The sequence below is a fragment of the Oryzias latipes genome, chromosome 4 (genome assembly GCF_002234675.1).
Source record: "Oryzias latipes chromosome 4, ASM223467v1".
NCBI lineage: Eukaryota > Metazoa > Chordata > Actinopteri > Beloniformes > Adrianichthyidae > Oryzias > Oryzias latipes.
The window spans coordinates 11,020,665-11,039,436 of NC_019862.2; the positions used below are offsets into that span (position 1 = coordinate 11,020,665).

The following is an 18,772-nucleotide window of genomic DNA, read 5'->3' on the forward strand; positions in this document are numbered from 1 at the left end:
CACAGAAATGAAAGAAGAGGGAGCCGCAACACTAGGGGTGGTAGAAAAAATGTTTTTGCCGATAAATCATGATAGTTCGTTTTGAGAGACTTGTAATGATTCAAAATGCTGTCAGGATATGTTTTTAATTATTTAATTATTTATTTATTTATTTTTTTGAGTGTGATGTTGTTTCCATTGATCTTTTGTCCATTTTCCACAACCTTGAACAGACTTTCACGTCTGTCAAACACAAAGTTAAGATGAGTGAGATAAAGGAAACAAATTCACTTTGATGTAGACTCCTTTCTATTTTTTTATCTTTATATCCAGTAAACTCAATAAAGTATATAAATTTTATGGATGCCAACTATTTTTTATGAGGAAGCAGCTGTTAGTTTGTTGCGGGTCTGAAATCATAAGCATTTACCCCCATGTGCCCCCCCCCCCATCCAGCGTGTTTTACACAGACAGCGCAACATACAGTCATCATTGCAGCAAATTGTCAGGATAGTAGGGGTGCCCTAATGCAAATGTAATTAATTTTTATGCGGAAATGGGTGGTTTTAGTCTGGGAAAACTGCTGGCAAAAAATAAAAAATTGGCTCTTTTTTTGGGGGCGCTACGAGAATGCCACTGACTGTCTTTTTAGAAGATCTTTCCACCCCATAACAGACTCTGGTCGGCGTTCACAGCTGCAGACACGCCTCCTCTCCGCGTTCATGCTGCTCCCTTTTTTCTGTCCGCTTGTACCACCCAACGGTGTTTAAGGCACCACGATAATCTTAGCACATGATAGTTATTTTGCAAAACCTTAGAGAGCCGCAGCACAGGAATAAAGGGGCCGCGGGTTGCCAACCCCTGGTGAAAACAAATACAAAACTCTTGGTTGTATACATTAGAATTTCAATGTAGCCTTAATTTATCACTGTATGATGTGTTTAAACCAGTTTGACTGAAGAGTCTAAAACTAAGTCACTTTGAGTAAAATAAAGCGAGTTTAAGTCGTCCCCAAAGCACAGCTGCTTTCAAAAGGGAAAGGTTTGGCGTTATTGAAAGCAGAAATCAACGACAGGTGTGTGTCAATAGATTAACAAAAACTCTAACCTGGGCTTGATTACAGGCTACACACCTGTCACTCGTAATGATATTAAATGGCAAAGGGACATGAAAGACTGCTCCACATACAGTAAATGCCGTCAAAAAGCAGGTCATGTATAGGAGGTATGAAGCTTTCTCTTGGTGTTCGGGTTAGTAGTTTTGTAGAGCATAGGTTATGGCCATTGACTGTAAAAGACTGTATAAGATAACTGGACTTGGTAATCCCTCCAAAATCCTATAGACTTCTATTGAGAAATAAACTCAGCCATTATATTTGTTAGAATAACCACTCTTGCTTTACTGCTTGTTTTTAATATTTTGTTGCTAATCTTAATTTTTTTTCCATGAAATTTTTTTTCTTTATTGCAAGTTGTTCAAGTTATGAACTGACCAATCACGTCAAGTGTTTGAAAAGTTTATTGACAGTTTCTCCTGAGCCTGCTTTCAGTGGAAGGGGTGAGGTTGCTATAGATACGTTGGCTCAGAGCAACTCGGACCAATCGCTGTTTACTCACTATGTCTGGCTCCAGCATTGCAGCGTCCATATTACGTAAAAAATGGCAACAGAAATGACTTTGTTTGGTTGGAGGTGGAAGTAAGCCATTTTCTATGGGTGACGTCACACTCACTAGGTCTAGTTCTCTCCTACAGTCAATGGTTATGGGTCATTCCCTCTCCAGTCTTATTGCTTTCCATAATTACGAAATCATTTTTTATTTGATCAGGATTTAAAAAGCTCTTGGAGGAAGACTGGGATGATGAAGATGCCATAAAACTCACCAAAGTGAGTGAATTTGTTCCCAATGAAGCAGACAACAACATTGCTATTGACCAACAGTTCATACAAATGTATCCAATTGAGCTTATGAAGATTTATCATCAAATAAAATAAAAAAAAAAAGTGATTTCTGTGCAGTTAGGGGCGGCCCCTTTAGGGAGTACCAAGATACGATCAGTCCATGTCATTGGTTGCCTTCTCCCTTTCACAGTCAAGCTGGCTAACCCTAAAGTAACACTCTCTCTTGATGAGTGATCCTTTTATTTTTGCATGAGCGCCTTTACGGAAAGAGCCTGGGAGCTTCAGGGCGAAAGATGCTATCAGACTCTGTTCCCAGGGAAGCGAGCAGCAAGCGTACATGCCATTTATTCAGGAAAGGTTCCGGGTCAGAACAGGCTGTAATGATAGCATAATCTGTCCATAAATTCACTGTTCTCCCTCCTTTCCTGCCTTTAGTTTGTTTTATTGGTCCTCTTTTTTTTGCGTTCTTGTTTCTTTAAGCAAATTTCCTTCCGAACGTGTTTAATTACTGTACAGTTATCTCAAATTAGTGTATTTTCCTTCTGCCTTGTAGACTTTAGTCTGTTGTTTTTCCACCATAAAGGGGGTGTAATGGGAGAAACAGATAAACCTGGTGACATCAAATGTTTCATAGGAAGACAGTGCAGCTTAGACCTCCCCTTTGCAGATAAGCTGTCAGAAGTACCTGAACATCCGCAAAAGTTCTGAACTTTAGATGGAATCGTAAACATATATCATTGATAAGAACAGAGGGAGGTTATGAAAACATATTTCATAGCTCTCTGCATTAAAGTGCAGGCCATGACTTCTGTGAGCCTGAGTGCAAAAGGGATAAAGGCGATATGCCGGCATAATCATTAATTCTTGATGAAGAGAATATTGGTCAAACCCTGATACAGATATGATTTTCCTTTGGATGCTGTAGCTGAAATAGATATTTATTGTGCTTTTTGTGGTGTGATGGCAACACCATATATATATCCTCAATCCATTTATTGTGCTTTGTTCTTGCTTTTGTTGTTCTAAAGGGAGATTTGCAAATAAAGCTAAGAAACTGCCCCTGTTTTCTTTGATGTAAAGCTTGTGACATCCAAAGAGATCCCTATAAAAGTCTGCTCAGTGCCCATGAGGTCACCGGCTTGCCAAGTCAGCTCTGCTTTGCCACTGGCCAGCTTCTCGGTCAGTCAATCCACTCCCATTTGTGATGTGGCCTCAGGCTCTGGATGTTTATTACATCTCTGGGTACTTCCCCCTCAGCTCTTGTCATCTGAGAATGAATCACTACTCTGGCTCCAGTTGGTGTAGAGGTCAGGCAATTTGACCCGAGAGACTAATTGCCCAAGGACAGCAGGGAGGATAATACTGTCCAGATAATGCATGGCACTGTAATCTCTTAAAAGTGAAAAACGGTTCAGTCGTGCAAGATTGTTAGAAGCTATGAACAGAAGTAAACAAGTATTATTGGAGCCTAAACATTTTTTATTTATAAAGGGCATAATAAAAAATAATAACGCTGTCAACCCACGAAATTTCAACATCAACAGTCACCTCATGAATCATCGCAAATTCATTTCACATTTGAATCTACTTATTTATTTAACTGTAAAAACCTACTTTCCAGTTTTTCATTGTTAAAGTATGACAAAACCGTAGAAAGCCGGGTTTCTTAAATAAATATAATTTTACTCAGTGGAGTTCAGGATCTGAATATAAAACACACTAAACGCATAAAATGGTAAATTGTGGCTAAAATAAAAAGTACAGCACTCACCTGGGAGGAAAAAAAGTAGTTCCATCTTTGAATAAAAATGTGTCAAGCATGCTCAGTGTCATCTTTCAGTAGGGTTGGGCGATGTCCCCTAATTTGGCCGTTGACGATGTTTGCTGTCAACCATCGTGATGGACGATGACATCGTCGGGGGGGGGGGGTTCTTATATAACTGCTATTCGTTATTTTGCTTTTTTCATTTTATTTCCCAACTAATGGTTAATCCGCGATGATCCAGTATAAACTGAGGGAAGTGACTTTAACAGAAAAAGTAACAAGCAAAATAGAAAAGAAGTGGTCCGCTCCCGCACTTAACTAGCGAAGTGGACCGGCGGAGGGCGGATTTACAGCTTTATGTTTGATGGGAAGGGGGGGGGGGGGGGTACATGAGCGGTGTGTGTGGGAGATTTAAGACTGCGATCCGTCCCGCAGCTCTAGGGGTACGAGCTATCAAACTCAGAACCGGGTCTAAACGTGTGTCTGAGCACAGTTCGGATCGTCAGCACACACAGCGGACACAAAGCAGAAATGTCGCTCAGTCCTTAGAAAACATTCAATCAATCACCTGGATTTGTGTTTCCAGTCGTGTCCCGGCTAAATAAAGGCTGATGTTATTCACAGGATGCAGCACCATCCAAAGCTAATGTTGTTAGCCCGTGTTAGCTAATCCTGGCTACGTTCAGAAAAAGCACTGACCACACGGATTAAAATTCAAATGATGAGCGAACAGGTGTTTCATAATAACCGTAACATTATTAAAAGCACGTTTAGAAGATCATCTCGTATTTTACCGAGCTGACATGTCAATGTATATAGCTGCTCGCCGCTGTTATCGTTTTGTATTGAATTGTTACCTTCAATAAAGTTTGGAAAAAAAGCCGCTCAGCGGAAGTTGTATCCTCTTCCGGTTTTCAAACTGCGCATGTGCGAATACTGCGCGTGTGCGAATGATTTATTCCGACCGAAATTGTGACCTTAGTGAACGTTTTTATATTCTGAAAACATTTTTCTGGGCCCATCTACACGGTTGGATACTAATCCGACCATTGATCCCATCAAGATATTTTGTACATGTAACCGCGGCTTATGATGTCGACGCGCAACGTGGCGGGGGCGTGGCATCACGATGGTGGTCTCTCCATCGGGATGTCAGTCACCCATCACGATGGACGATGATCGTCCATCGGCACAACCCTATCTTTCAGTATTGAATCATATGATGAAACTTAAACATTGCAGTGAGATCCCTTGGCTTATTTGTGTTAGTGAGGGCTTTCGTACTCTTTGAGATTCTTAAACGAAAATGTTTATTGCTTCTACAGCTTATTGTTCAGAACTCGTCATCAAGTCATTTCCAGTTTTTCAATTGACATCTTTCTCAGTAAGCAACTAAAATAAGGCTGCGCACAAATTATAGGTGGTCAGCACTGTCTCCTCACAGCGAGACGGTTCAAATCCCACCTTTCTGTGTGGAGCGTGCGTGTTGTTCTTGTATACGTGGATTTTCTGTGGGCACTTCGGCATTCTCTCACAGACCAAGCACACGCTTTACAAGCTGATCGGTGACGGTAAATTGCCCCTTAAGTGTGAGAGTGTGGCCCTGTGATGGACTGGCAAACCCGTCCAGGCTGTACCTTACCTTCGCTCTAACTTAGCTGGGAAAGGCTCCAGCATCTGCAAGCGGCTGTAGAAATACACAAGTGATCTAAAATAAGAAGGAACTTACTGATAAAATACCTGCTCCTTTTTTTTTTACAAACAGCTAAATTACTCACACAGATTAAATAAAATGCTACAAGAACATTTAGTCGATATATTCTCTTACAACGTATTGATCACTGTGCACGTTTTTCTGTGTTAACTAAATTGCTGGCACCATTTTTCATATATTTTTTATTTATACAACAAACATCCAGGCGGGGTCCATGTCTTCCCAGTTGCTGAAAAAAGCTGAACACTGTTTAGATTTTAACGAATTAATGCAGCGTGCTTATAATTTATTTAACCCAAGAATGTGTTAGAGAATTTTGATGCCCAATTTACAACTTTGATTTTTTTTTTTGTTATTAAAAGAAGATGTCAAGTAAAGTCGGATGGTTAACCGTTTTTTTTCTTTCCCTTTTCTCCCCACAGAGGACCTGCTCCCGCCAGGCTTCCCAAACATCGACATGGGACCTCAACTTAAGGTGGTGGAGCGCACCCGCACAGCCACCATGCTGTGTGCTGCCAGTGGCAACCCCGACCCAGAAATCACCTGGTACAAAGACTTCCTCCCCATAGACCCTAGTGCAAGTAATGGTCGAATTAAACAGCTGCGCTCAGGTAAGGAAAACTTTTTTTTTCTCTCTCGATCTAACCTAAGCATATCATCCTAATCATAAAATATCAGTAAGAATGGTCCATAAGGCTTCTGTTGCTCTTCAGATGCCACCTTTTCTTTCTTTGTTAAGGAATTTCTTAAACAGCTGGCCTTCCTTTTTTTTTTTATAAACTCCATCTTACAGATGCTGGAATTGACGAAATGAAGTTTTATCCAAAAGAAAGACACAACAAGTCATTCGAGTGTCGAAAAATGTAGCTTAGATATCTATTGGCCCATGCTTATTATTAAAGATTATCTTTAAAATACTTTGCAGCTGTTTAAAAACAAAACAAAAAACGGTCAAACATAACCTAGAAAGGGTTTGGTGAAGTTTGCAGATGCAGGTGAACAGATGTGTGTCATAGCAGCCAACGGGTTTTAGATCCACAGTGTGCTGAAAAACTCTAAAGTGGATATGTTGTCTTGCCACCATTGATTAAAGCCCACTGAGAGACCCAGTAAAGCAAAGTCTAATTATATTGCTAATTAAGTGCAAGCCCTGGAGTGGCTCTGGGCAATAAGGATGGATATTTTAGGTCGATGATTTGTCACCATTGAAAAATCCAATGACTCCCATTTGATTTGTTCCTGCAAATGTAAATCAGGGTAGACACCACTAAATAAAGAGTCTGTTGCCATTGAGTTTCTGCCCTAGTTGTGGCCCTCAAGAGCTGCAGAGTCCAAAGAATCAATTTGTCATTTCAATTATTCCCATCTTAGGGGGTATGTGACACAGTTTACACCTTTGTAATGCGCTTAAAATTTTAAATTTATTATAAATGTGCTGGCGCCTTCAGTTTTTTGTAAACTGTTACTTCGTAAAACATCCTTGCAGATGTGTTTGATACATCTGCAGGGCTACAGTGCAGGTAAAGGAACTTTGCTAAAGGCCCACAACAACAAGATCTAAGAAAGACTCCCATTAATGTTTTTTTGTTTTGTTTATCCACCTGAGCAAATGAACTTCAAGGAATAGAGGAAGAAAAACAGGGAGTAGGTCAGGACAGACCTAATGAAAAGACAGCATCATGTTGTTTATATTGCCTTATGGCTCTAGAGGCTCTCAATACAGTGTTCCCTCGCTATATTGCGGTCAACCTTTCGTTAGCTTGCTGTTTCGTAGATTTGTTTTTATTGCAGTTCTGCATGCCGTTTTTCTCTCTCTCTCTCTTCAGTGCACCGTGTTCTGTTCCCTGATTGGCTGTTAACTCTGTCAATCAATCTCCTCCCTGCTATGTCTGGTGCAGTGTTGCCAGATTGGGTGGTTTTGTTTAGGGAAAATTACTTTGTCCTAGGTGAACTTAAAATTGGGCGGGTTTGGGGTCAGTTTAGCGTTTTTTTTGTTAGATAAACTTTTTGTGTGTGGAGTCTGGTATTTTTTTAATCACTTTTAGGCTGTAAAAACGTGACTCTATCTGGCAATGCTGGTCTGCTGTACAGAATGCGCTCAGCTTGCCAGCTTGCTGATCTTCAGTTGGGAACAGATCTTTGTCTTCATTCTATAATACTGGACTTATTTTTCTATAACAGTTGGAACCTTGAGAGAGAAAATTGAGAAATTGTTAATAGCTGTGTGCGAAAAGAGTCTAAAGGGTGTAGTGAGGGATTAGCCTTAAAACATCGGTAATTCCACTTCCTGGATTTCACCTATCGTGGGATATTTATGGAACTTATTCACCACGATGAACTAGGGAACACTGTACTGGAAACTCTGGAAAAACAGGCAAAAAACGTGTTAGATCCTAATGATGCAGTTTTACCTTCACAACAAAAACCGTTAATGTAACTGATCTACGTAATGTCAATGGAGGCAAATGGGTGAGTGTTACAGTTAAACTGCAACTATTTGTCCAACATTTGTCTGTGACTCATTCATTGTGTGAAAAGTTGTATTTGAAAGCCTGATCGAAGCTTCCTGTCTGTCTCTGGTCTGTCTCATGTGTTAATCTGTATTGTAACACTTTCAACTGTCTTTGTGTGTCCTGTTTGACTGTCAGACTCTTTTGTCTCTGAAATAAGTTCTTAATAATTTCTGAAATATATATATTTCTTCAAAATGTTTGAAACTCCGATGAGCCTCATTGCACATCTGGGAGTTTTTAAACAGGTTTAAATTGATTTTTCACCCTTAAATTGCAATAAGAACCAGTTAATAACACAGATTAAAAATAGAGCTAAATTTATTAATAATTTGGATTAAATGGATTGAAAATTAGAAAAATGAGAAAAAATATGATATTTGTAAAACCGAAAATTGAAAATAAAAATCAAATTTAAATTTTGACTAGCTCCTTCAACCCTTTTCTAAACTCAACTATGTTGTTCTTCCCTTCTTTTTACTTTACGTTTCTTGCTTTTTGGTTTTCAGATCCTTTTGGTAAGTGTCACTCAAAAACGATCAAGCCAACCCTCTCCCCCTGAAGCAAATGGCTTTTTTAAACCACTTTTCAAAATGCATGAATCCCGTCCCTTCTCTTATCCTAAACCTTTTCCTTCCTTCTCTTCCCAGTTATCTCCCTTTTTTGCCCTCAATCTCATTAATCATCTCCTATTTTCACCCACTCTTGCACAAAGTAAAAAAGGCACGTAGCGTTTTTTTCTGCTATGTTTTTGGGTTTGAAAAACTTTTAGCAGTTTTAGCCACAAAATAAAAAAGCACCTTCCGATGGAGTCAGAGTTCAGAGTGGGTTTTTTTTTGTGTGGTTTCTAAGCGAGAGGAGCCTGAATTTTCTGCTATAGTATAGTTTTTCTTTAGAGTTTTATAGTTTTGCAGAATTTTTTTTCTTTTCGCTCAAATGTATTCAAATGTTAAAAAAAGTTTAGCCCCAGTTCTCCCAATAAAAGCTTTGCTGAGATATTTTTGGACTCCCTATAAAATTGAACTCACAGCAGCTCAGAGAACTTTTTGATGCTTTTCAGGAGACAGGCTGAGCAAATTCACTTTACAGCTGCACCCTTCAGACCTACAGTCAGGTTGGGTCATCTATCTGCTTTTTTACAGATGCTGTTTTGTTCCAGCTGTGGCCTTAAGTTCAGAGTTTTCAAACAGTAAAAAAGTATATTTAAAGTGTGTTTTAATATTGTTTGTCCTAGGTAAAGCCATTTTGTGGGCTCAGGTTACAATATCATGAAACGTGCAAAAAAAAGGAGGGTAGTGTGGAAAGTTTAAAATCCAGCTTCGCAGATCGTCATCTTTTAAATATTTTTTTTAGTAATCAGATTGCTTTTTACAAGCCTCTGCTGTTTGCTGTTAGCAGGCACACACTAAAAGCCTCAGCAGGCAACCCTCAATCTGCAAGTATCCTGATTGAAAAGTAACTGAGAAAATGAGAAATAAACTGGCAAAGATGTTTTCAAGGAACTTCCTACTTTCCAGCTCATGTAAATGCATGAGCCTCCTCCTCATGGCCTTCCTTTTCTGATGCTGTGAGACAATCGTGATTCTGTCTTTCCTCTTCTAAATAAAAAAGAAAAAGCCTCTCACTCAAAGCTTTCAGCGCGATGACTTTTGTTTGGGAGACAGCTGCAGAGCAGGCAGACTCGTTCCTTATGTTCATGAGCGCGCTGTGCTGGTGGCGCAGTGATATTTGCATTCAGGTCCCCCGAGGACCTCCTTTAGAGGTATGTAGGGAGCCTGACATTTCTCCCAGAGTTCCCGTGCCTGCAGACCCCAGGCCCTCGCTGCCCTTGTCAGCCAGAACAGATTAAGCACAGACCACAGTGACAGTGAGAGGATGAGAAAAAAAAGTAGATTAATAAATACAAGACTCTAAATGTTATGATCTGGCACTACGTGGCTCCCTTTCATGCATAGATTTGCACACATGCTCACAGCGAGTTGATAATCTGCATAAACACATATTTGCTTGCGCTGTTGCTGCTCTGGAGGAAGAAGTTGGGACTTCTGCAGATGCGCTAACAATAGGCAGGTTCCCAACCCCCTCCACTCCTAAACCTGCTGCGACATCACAAGGATCCTAGGGGGGGCTGTCGCTAAGAGAAGGTCAGATAGAAGCCCTCCTGAGGGTGGTCAGACTTTTGACACTCGGCCAATCACGCAACCCAAATGTGCCCCAGATGCAGATGCGCAATATCTCTGGCCAGATTGCCTCTAGCTAGGCTATAGCCTTAAGTGATACATTTTAATATATTCAGTGTTGTTTAAGAAAGCAGATGAATGTTTTGCAGAAAAAGCAATTCCACATTTGATGATTTGAGGAGAACAGCAATATGTTAAGATGTATTAAGGTCATTGTTACCCTAATCTTATCAACCAGTGGATGACCAAAGCTTAGAAAGGGAGCTTATGGCCACAAGGTTACATGTCCCTAATACAGGTGGATTTGGCATGATAAATAAATACCAGCCCTCCCCTGCAGACTTGGCATGTCTGGCGACACTTGGCTAAGTTCAATTCTTATCATTCCACAACCCCTTATTATAAAAAAAAAAAAAAAAAAAAAAAAAATCATTATTAAAAATAAATTGCAAAGTTTGAGATACAATCACTGCAATATTTTTTTCCTACATATAAAACTGCTTTAATTTCTTTTTACTACTTTTCTTTTGAATTTTTACAATGAACTTTTTGCCCCCCCCTTCAGTGCCTCCTTCTTTTTCTGTGTCATCATCTCCCTTTTGTCGTTTCTTTTGTCTGTGACAGCCCTCCCCTGTACAAACCCACTTTATTAACCCTAACCTGATGCTAACCTAAAATTAACTTTGACCTTAACCTTTAACTGATAACCTCTTAACCCCCAACTAAACTCATCTCCCCTAAAGCAAAGTAAACCAGCTTCCTGCAGCCTCTAATTAAACTCTAACTCCCTAACAGTAACTTTTCCCAAAGCTTCCTTCCTTCCTGTGTCTTGTGATTAACCTATGATTATGTGGATTATCATTGGAAAAATTATTAAAATGCCACCCGGGTTTTGCCTGGTTTTTCAATTACTGAAAACTTTCACTGAAGCAAGCCAACTGTTCTAATCTATACATAAATTATTATAACATGTTTTTTTGTTGCAAATATCTCAATTATTTAAGTTGTTTTACCATTTTGATGTTTTTTTTAAATAATTGATAAATGATGATTTTAATTTTGTTCCACAATAAAATAAAATAATAAATAACACATATTAAATAGTATTGTTAGCTTTGGCCTCATAATCCGAATTTTGCATAAACTACATTCTAAAGTGTTGCCTAATTCAGTATTTAAAAGAAAAAGAATGAATTGCAAACCAGGCAGAACTTCACACCTAGTGACTGGATCTTGTTTGCTGGTACCACAAAATTCCACTTTTCTTTACATCTGGTCTTACAGGTTTCATCCCCTCCACCTAACTGCACAGAATGGAGCAATTGCTTCCACAAATATGCCGCAAGTGGGATTTAAAAGTGATTTAAAATGTTGTGTTCTCAACCAAATGGTTGTATAAAGCCATGCCCGTTCAGGGGCCCGATCTTCTCTCCTGTGAGCGGATGCAGAGGTGCCCTTAAACATCCGCCTACCGCTGACTCTTGTCTGTTCCGCTCCTCATTAGGTCTGTCAGTGACAATCGCAGTCAATGAGTGCGTTTGAACTGGCCCCGTCAGTTCAGCAATGTTCTCCGACGGCAGAACAGCTGTTTTTACTCTAAACAATTACTCATCTCCCAGGCTGCATTATGTCAGTAATAGTGCGTTTATATCACATGTCTATGAAGTGTCATTGTTGGGAGTAGTTAAGCCTCCTGAATCGCAGTGGATGTTACAAATCCTGCGACTCCACAGTTACACAACAATGTAACCCAAGATCCCTGACAGGGAAATAGTATCTGGATATAAATACTTCATTCGTGGAAAATGGTTTATTTATAAAAGGGCCGGACCTGTAGTGTTAAGCTCAATGAGCAGTATGTAGCCTTGACTCTGCACTGTGCCTGGAGGCAAAGGGACACAAATAGGGCACCTCTCCTGGGTTGGAGCTGACCCTCTGGCACTCCCAAAGGATGAGCAAGGGCACATGTCTGCCCTGAGTCACTGCTAGATTCAGAAAGGGAGAGACTAGGAATCAGGCGAGGAATGAAAAGCTGTGGGGGGGTACACAACTTAGAAAACTGGAAGAAAAAAACAAGATATAAAGGGGTTGCCCAAAAACACAAAAGGGAGGATCTGAAAACGGGAAAACACTTTAATGTGAATTTTAAGAGGGGGATGCTTAGCTGGCGCCCCTGCCCAAACCCAGGGCTCAGCTTCAAGGGATGCATGTTAGGCTGTAACAGTTCAGACTCCGTTTAAAAAAGCCCAATAGCCTAGAGGTGGAAAAATTCAATATTTTATAGTCCCTAATGGGACATTTGGCTTGCACTGAGGCATGTAACACAATACAGACTCACAATAAACAATGAATAGAGAAACATACATCCCATAGAGAAAGGAAACAATGGAGAGTGTGAAGGGATTCAGCAACTGGGAAGAACACTGGAACCTTAAGGTTGAGAAATCAACGGTAAATAGGTCTATGACTTTAAGAAAAAATACAACTTTCAATTTGTTCAACTTTTATTGCAACAAGACAACCTTAAGCTCTATTGTTTAGAAGAGTCAGAAAGCAGTTCGGGTGGTATTTTAATTATGATTATGCCATTTTATCTAAAAGAAATAAAAAAGGTAAATTTCTAGGACATAGTTTCTGCCGAGCGGCAGGAGTTCATTTGAAATTCACCTTTGAGTTGTGGGCGGAATTGTTGGCACGGAGTAAGCCTGCCCCCATTTCCTATCATCCATTGATTTACATGCTCTCCCGCTAGCTTACAGCCCCTCAAAACTCCAACCTAACATTACCGGTGTAACAAAAATGACGAGCGATATCGGCGCCATTCACCCATTCGTGTTTTAGCCAAATGTCAGCACAGACGATGAAAACAAAGACATGCAGGGAGCAACTTTAAGCTTTTCTCTACAGCATTTTGCCGTCTACTTCTGATTTACAGTGTTTTATAATTTAAATATACTCAGAAACACAATTTTTAATTTTCTTATATCTTCCATCATGGAAAAAATGGTACAAGACACTGTTAAAAACAGCAAAGACAGGTTAATACTTATCTGAATAAGCGGTAAGGTGTATTGGTGTCTTTGACTGTTTTACCGTTGTAGTCAAGATCCATTGGTCGTTCATGTAACTGCATGTTTCTATGTCAGTTTTGAAAACAATAACCATCATCTTCATTCTTATAGCCCCTGAAATGGTTATGAGGATCAAATGCAAAGACCTCAGCATTTCCCTTTTCCATCAAAGGATGCCAAAAGAGAAAGGGGTGAAAACATACAACCTAAATTGAAAATACCATCTTAAAAAAGAAATCCAATACATTTGTGATACCAGCAACAAGGAAAGTGACTTGTTTTGTTTTTCAATGAAAGAGTCCCTCTGTCTTTTATCTCTACAAGAGATATCCAAACAGTTTATTTTGATTAAGCTTTTTAAAGCCAAATTCCTCTTTTAACGACTACTAACACTAACCCATAGCTAAACTGATGATGTGTCTTCGTTTTTGTGTCTCCTCCAGTGAATTCTCCGATTCGAGGTAAGATTTAAGCATCACTGTAACCAACGGGCCAAAAAAACAACCTTTAAACTGACATAATAACATCTAATTCCACTCGATTGACTAACTCTGGGGGGAAAAAAAGGGCTTTTGTTCAGTTTCAGTGTCTCATCTGTGTTTTGTCTTCTCTGTACTTGTTTTGTGAGATTTATCCCATGTGTTTCACACTCTCATGTCGTCGTTGATGTCCTGTTCTTCCAAGAATGAGTGTGTTTCTGTGTTGTGTCATCCATTGTCTCGTCTGTATTATCAGGAAACTTGTGAGGGATTCAAATTTTGTCTAGCGTGTTTTCATACAAGACTGGAAGGAGGAGATTAAATGAGGGAGGGATGTTGAACGCTGTTCTTAAGGTAGCTAGCTTCTTTGATGCCTTGACATTCAAGGTTATGGACACAGGCATGGGGCTCAAGAGCAAGAAAATTACACTGCAAACGATGGTGGCTTTAAGTGTCGATAAGACCAGGCTATCTGCTCTTGCTTTTTCCTTCTTTGCTTTGATCTTCGCGATCACCAGCAGTGCACCAGCCCCTTCATGTATGTTAATTCACCTCCCTCATAGCTGGAGTTTGTTTGTCAGGAAGAAAACCTGCATAAATTAGGTTTGATTTTATTCCCTTAACTCCGGCGTACAGCAGCTTTTAACTGCAAACTTAGTGAGGACTGTTGGCGCACAGGTTCCAAATCTAAATCGTCAACCCCTTTACCACTCAGGTGGTAATTGTAGAATCTAGAAGAAAGGGTCAAAGTACAGTAGGGTCAGTTGATTTTCCATTTGACAATAAGACATAAGAAAATGTACAAACAAGGCTTTGCCGCGTACTCAATGAGAAAAAGAGACATAAAAAATGGCAAACATGTTTAACAGAGAAAAAAAATACAGAAGAGGAAGTCGGACTTTTCACAGCATTAGTTCAGAGAGGAAATCTTTGATTCAGAGAACAACCACAAATATTGCATTTCATTTTCGATGTTGATTTTAATCTCTGAAAAGAGAATTGGTGTTGTACACTAAAATGCCCAAATTCCCCCTTATACCGTTCTTTCCATCTTTGTGAGCTGCTGGAGTTAATTTACAGCACAACACACAGCTTTGTATTTCTGCCTTATGTGAATACAGCCACATGATTGGCACAACATTGGGTTTATTGATTCCCTTAAAAAAATCGCCACAGTCCTTTTTTTGTTTTTTATTTAAATTTCAAATCTTGCCTCATCTGTAAAGTGGCAACACGTTCAAATCCGACTTTTTATATAAACCCTCTCCCAACTTTTGCATTTGTCAAAACGATACTACTTCAACCAATTACATCAAAAATATAATGTGTAATGTGACTTTAGGAAATGTTACCAATAAAATGCCAGATTGACAATAAATGCCAGATCAACAATGCTATGGAGGCAATATGTGGAAGGAGAGTATCTTGTCTTTTTGTCAATGGAAAGTTAATTGGCCACTACATTACTTCCATGGACCTAAAGGTATCAAAGATGCATTCCTGTAAATTACACAGATGCACTGTTCCACCAATTCTACCTCTCTATCCATGTTTTCACTCTTCATGACAGTTTTGCTTTCCAGCTTGTTTTTATCCATCAGATCTGAAACTTGATTTCCAGGTGATCCAGTTCATTTGATTAAAAACTTTTCTTCCACAGACTGAGCAGGTAAGTGAGTCCTCATTTGACAGGATCAGCAACTGATGGAAATAATGCAGATTTTTTTTTTCTTGTTGAAGCCAATCTAGTAGCATGAGGTTCAGCTCCTCCATCTTTAACCATTTTTGGTCATTTTCCCCCTTTCTACACACTGCTAAGCCCTTTCCTTTTGTTCCTTTAGGAGAGTCTCATAACTCATTCCGTGGGGAACACTAAGCAAGTGTTATTTATGAACTTTGCATTTGCATAAATAGATAAGCACTGTTACACACCCCAAAAAAATAAATTAAAGATATTGCTTCTCCTTTACCACGTTATCATTTGCTCAGTAACAGTTATTAGGGATGTAAGGAGAAAAGAGACTGTGTAGGAGTCGGCAAGGCACACACTAGTACTTAAAGCTGTCTAATACATTCTATATGCAAGTGATTCTTTCATTTCAAGTGATTCGGTAAGAGCTGATTCCCAAACTGTTAAAGTGGCGTTCATTTCACTTCCATATAAAGCCATGGAGGTGCCAGTCTTGAGATAAGCGACAGGTGAAAAGGTAGCGTGACTCCCTGCCGGCGTCATTACTGATATCAACGCAGCGTTACAAGCCACCAGATGGGCTCTGACAACCAGGGCATCACACGTGGAGCGCCATGCTGGTGTGATCACACTATAATGACCTTGAGGTGGAAACAGCTTTGCCTAACTGACAGCTAGGATGCAGACAGAGGAGAGGGATGGAGGCAGGATGGAACGCTCAGGCTTCATTAGTATTAAGGGCATGAGCTGGCCTAAGCAGATCATGATGTATGGAAGAAAAGGCAAGGCGTCTTAGGTTTGTTTTTGGAGCAGAATGGACATAAAATGAATGCACAAATATATAAAAAAAGGGGTTTTCCCACTAAAATTACTTTTAAACAATATTAGAAATCAATCAAAATCTCACTTTCTACCTGGGCTTAGTTGAATACAAGTATTTTCTTTTTAATCATAAAACCTAGTGATTTCTTTTTCCTTTAATTTAATTATTTTTATTTTTGTAACATATAATTCCTCGGGCAGAATTGAAGAAAAATCTTGGTACTATTAAAAAATTAATAAATTATCAAGTCCCGGAATTGATTCCCCTTTAAAGTAATTTTTGTAATTTTTTAAAGGAAAAATACTGTTTTCAGTTTGGTTCTATTACAGGAAAAACTGATTTTACTACTTAAAATGGAAATGTGTTGTAACTTTTCGATTTTAATTGACCAGCAGATCATCTTTATTTTAATTTTAGAAATTTAGAAACCTGATGTTTTACGTACAAATGTCAAGATAAAAAGAAGTGATCATCTTGTAAGTCTAAATTTCGAAACTTCCAAAATGTCCTAAGATTTCTTCTTCACTTAAGTGGGTTTAATCCATGTACACGACAAGGTTATTATTTGTGTGACCATTGATACACTAAGATGCTAATTTGGATTTGTAATTGGACTGCAGAGCATTAGTGAACAGAGCTAGGATGAGCTGAAATGACAGGAGAGGAAAAATGAGGGACTAATGAGAGCTATGAACTGCAAAAGAGAGATAAAATGATGAAAAGAGCAGTGTGCCACCAGCATGCCTGAGTGGGATGCACAGGGAACAAGAGGGAGGGAAAGAAAGAGCAAGACTTGGCCAGCCACTTTGTTGATCGCCTAAACAAATCTATCAAGGCCCACTGGAGCACACTAATTGAATTACACAAATGGGTCTGGGGGGGTAGGGGTATGCACATGGTGAAGCTCCTACGAAGTCGCAACTGGGGTGGGCAGACCACAGCTTCAAGCACTTTCTGAAATTAATCATCCATGCCGGCCCCTCCTTGCTTTTCCTACAGCCCCTTTTACATCCTTCTGTGTTTTTTGTGTCGTTCTCTCCTTCAACTTATTCTTGTCTTTCTCAAATGGTTAACTTTAAACTTCTCTGCTAATCTGCTGTCAGTGAAACAGACATCCAAGCAGAAGTTGCAGAAGCAATCCTTTGAAGATGGGCACACAGTATGAAGAGCAGAAGACACACCTTTCTAAAATGAATGTTTCTGTAGGGCTAAACAAACCTGGTTTCTTTTGGGTTTCACACGTGTCAGTGGTGTAGGTGTGTATTTGCTGAACTTTGCCCAGACAGACCTCTTCATCACACCTTGGCACTGCAGCGCTCATCAGATCAGTGTGCGGCTCTGTTCGCCTCGGCAGCTGTCAAGGCTGCAAAGAGTGTTCTGGGCCCACTACCTATTATAGCCTTCCTTATCGAGTGGTTGAAGCCAGTGAACATGCTGCATATGACAGCCTGGAATGGGTAGTTTTGGGGCTGGGTAGTTATTTGGTCTGAGGTGGAGAAGAATTGATCTTCATGAAAGAAGATGTCACTGCAAAGGATTTTTGATGTTTGAATTGCAGCAAGTGCATTTTTTGACTACGGTTAATGACAATATTTTTTCTACCAAAAAAAGACTTCATATGAATCATAAACGTTACCCTTTAACCTCAGAGCTGTCGCCAGCAACAGAAAAATAACACACAGTCATAGAACTCTGTTAACACAATTACCGCAATTCCTACAAATCCTGACGCTGCACTGTTCTGCAACACTTTACGCTAGCAGCTTCGTCTAACGATGCATAGCTGCTTTTCTCAGCTTCAGAATCTGTTGGAGTTGGGTTAAATGTACAAATGGTTGAGGAGTTTTGGTAATTCAAAGAAGGGTCAAAGGGGAAGTTATTTTTTAACCCTTTGAAACCAATGCCGGTGACACCTAGATTACACACGCACTTTAACATACCGTACAAAGATCAACGTTATTGTAACTAACTCTGAATCTGCACTGATATGCAGCACATTATTAATGTAAAATGTTGCATAACTGTGTGACAACTGATTAGGGAAACACTACACTACTGTGAAGTGTTTGCAACCAATTGCAAATAGTTGAAGAGTTACAGTAGTCGCAAGAACGTCAACACTGGAGCTTAGGCTCGTTTTTTTACGATGATGAATTACTGCAGGTAAATCTAATTTCAAAAACAGGTTTGGTTTTTGATTAATTTAAAACATTCAGGGTGTGCTGACATCACATCCAAGTCATAATTGTTATTCAGCACGCCGCATCTGCAGGACCAAGCTGTGATAATAACTATTTTCATGTTTGCCACTGAACTGAAGCAAGCCAAACTTGTCTTTGTAGTTATTTCCAAAGTTGTTTGTTATAATAGTATGACATGCCATTAGGCCCCATGTAGGAATCGCTTAATAAGCACAATATGGCCTTTTTTTTTACTCTGAAAATGATTGTTTGTCACCAGGCGTGTCTTTATCAGTAAACACGCAGGGTGTGATCAGGCTGGGTGCATCCTTTTTCTAGTCTTTATGAAAGATAGTTTTCAACATTAATTATATTCTTTGTGTTTCATTTTTTTCCCCGATAAAAGGAATGAAAAAAAAAAAAAAGCCACAGGCCACGTGCGCTCCGGTGAGCTGCGAGCTGGCAGGAGAAACGGCGAGCA

At 39.6% G+C, this 18,772-nt stretch overlaps 1 protein-coding gene across 12 annotated transcripts in view; it reads left to right on the forward strand.

Moving 5' to 3' along the window:
- Window positions 1–18,772, forward strand: part of LOC101174175 (receptor-type tyrosine-protein phosphatase S) — a 245,929-nt gene that overhangs the window by 139,164 nt on the left and 87,993 nt on the right. For all 12 annotated transcript variants that reach the window (XM_023954188.1, XM_023954193.1, XM_023954190.1 and 9 more), the window contains exon 6: window positions 5,781–5,969. In XM_023954188.1, coding sequence (XP_023809956.1) covers window positions 5,781–5,969 — 189 coding nt within the window. The remainder of the gene's footprint in view (window positions 1–5,780; window positions 5,970–18,772) is intronic.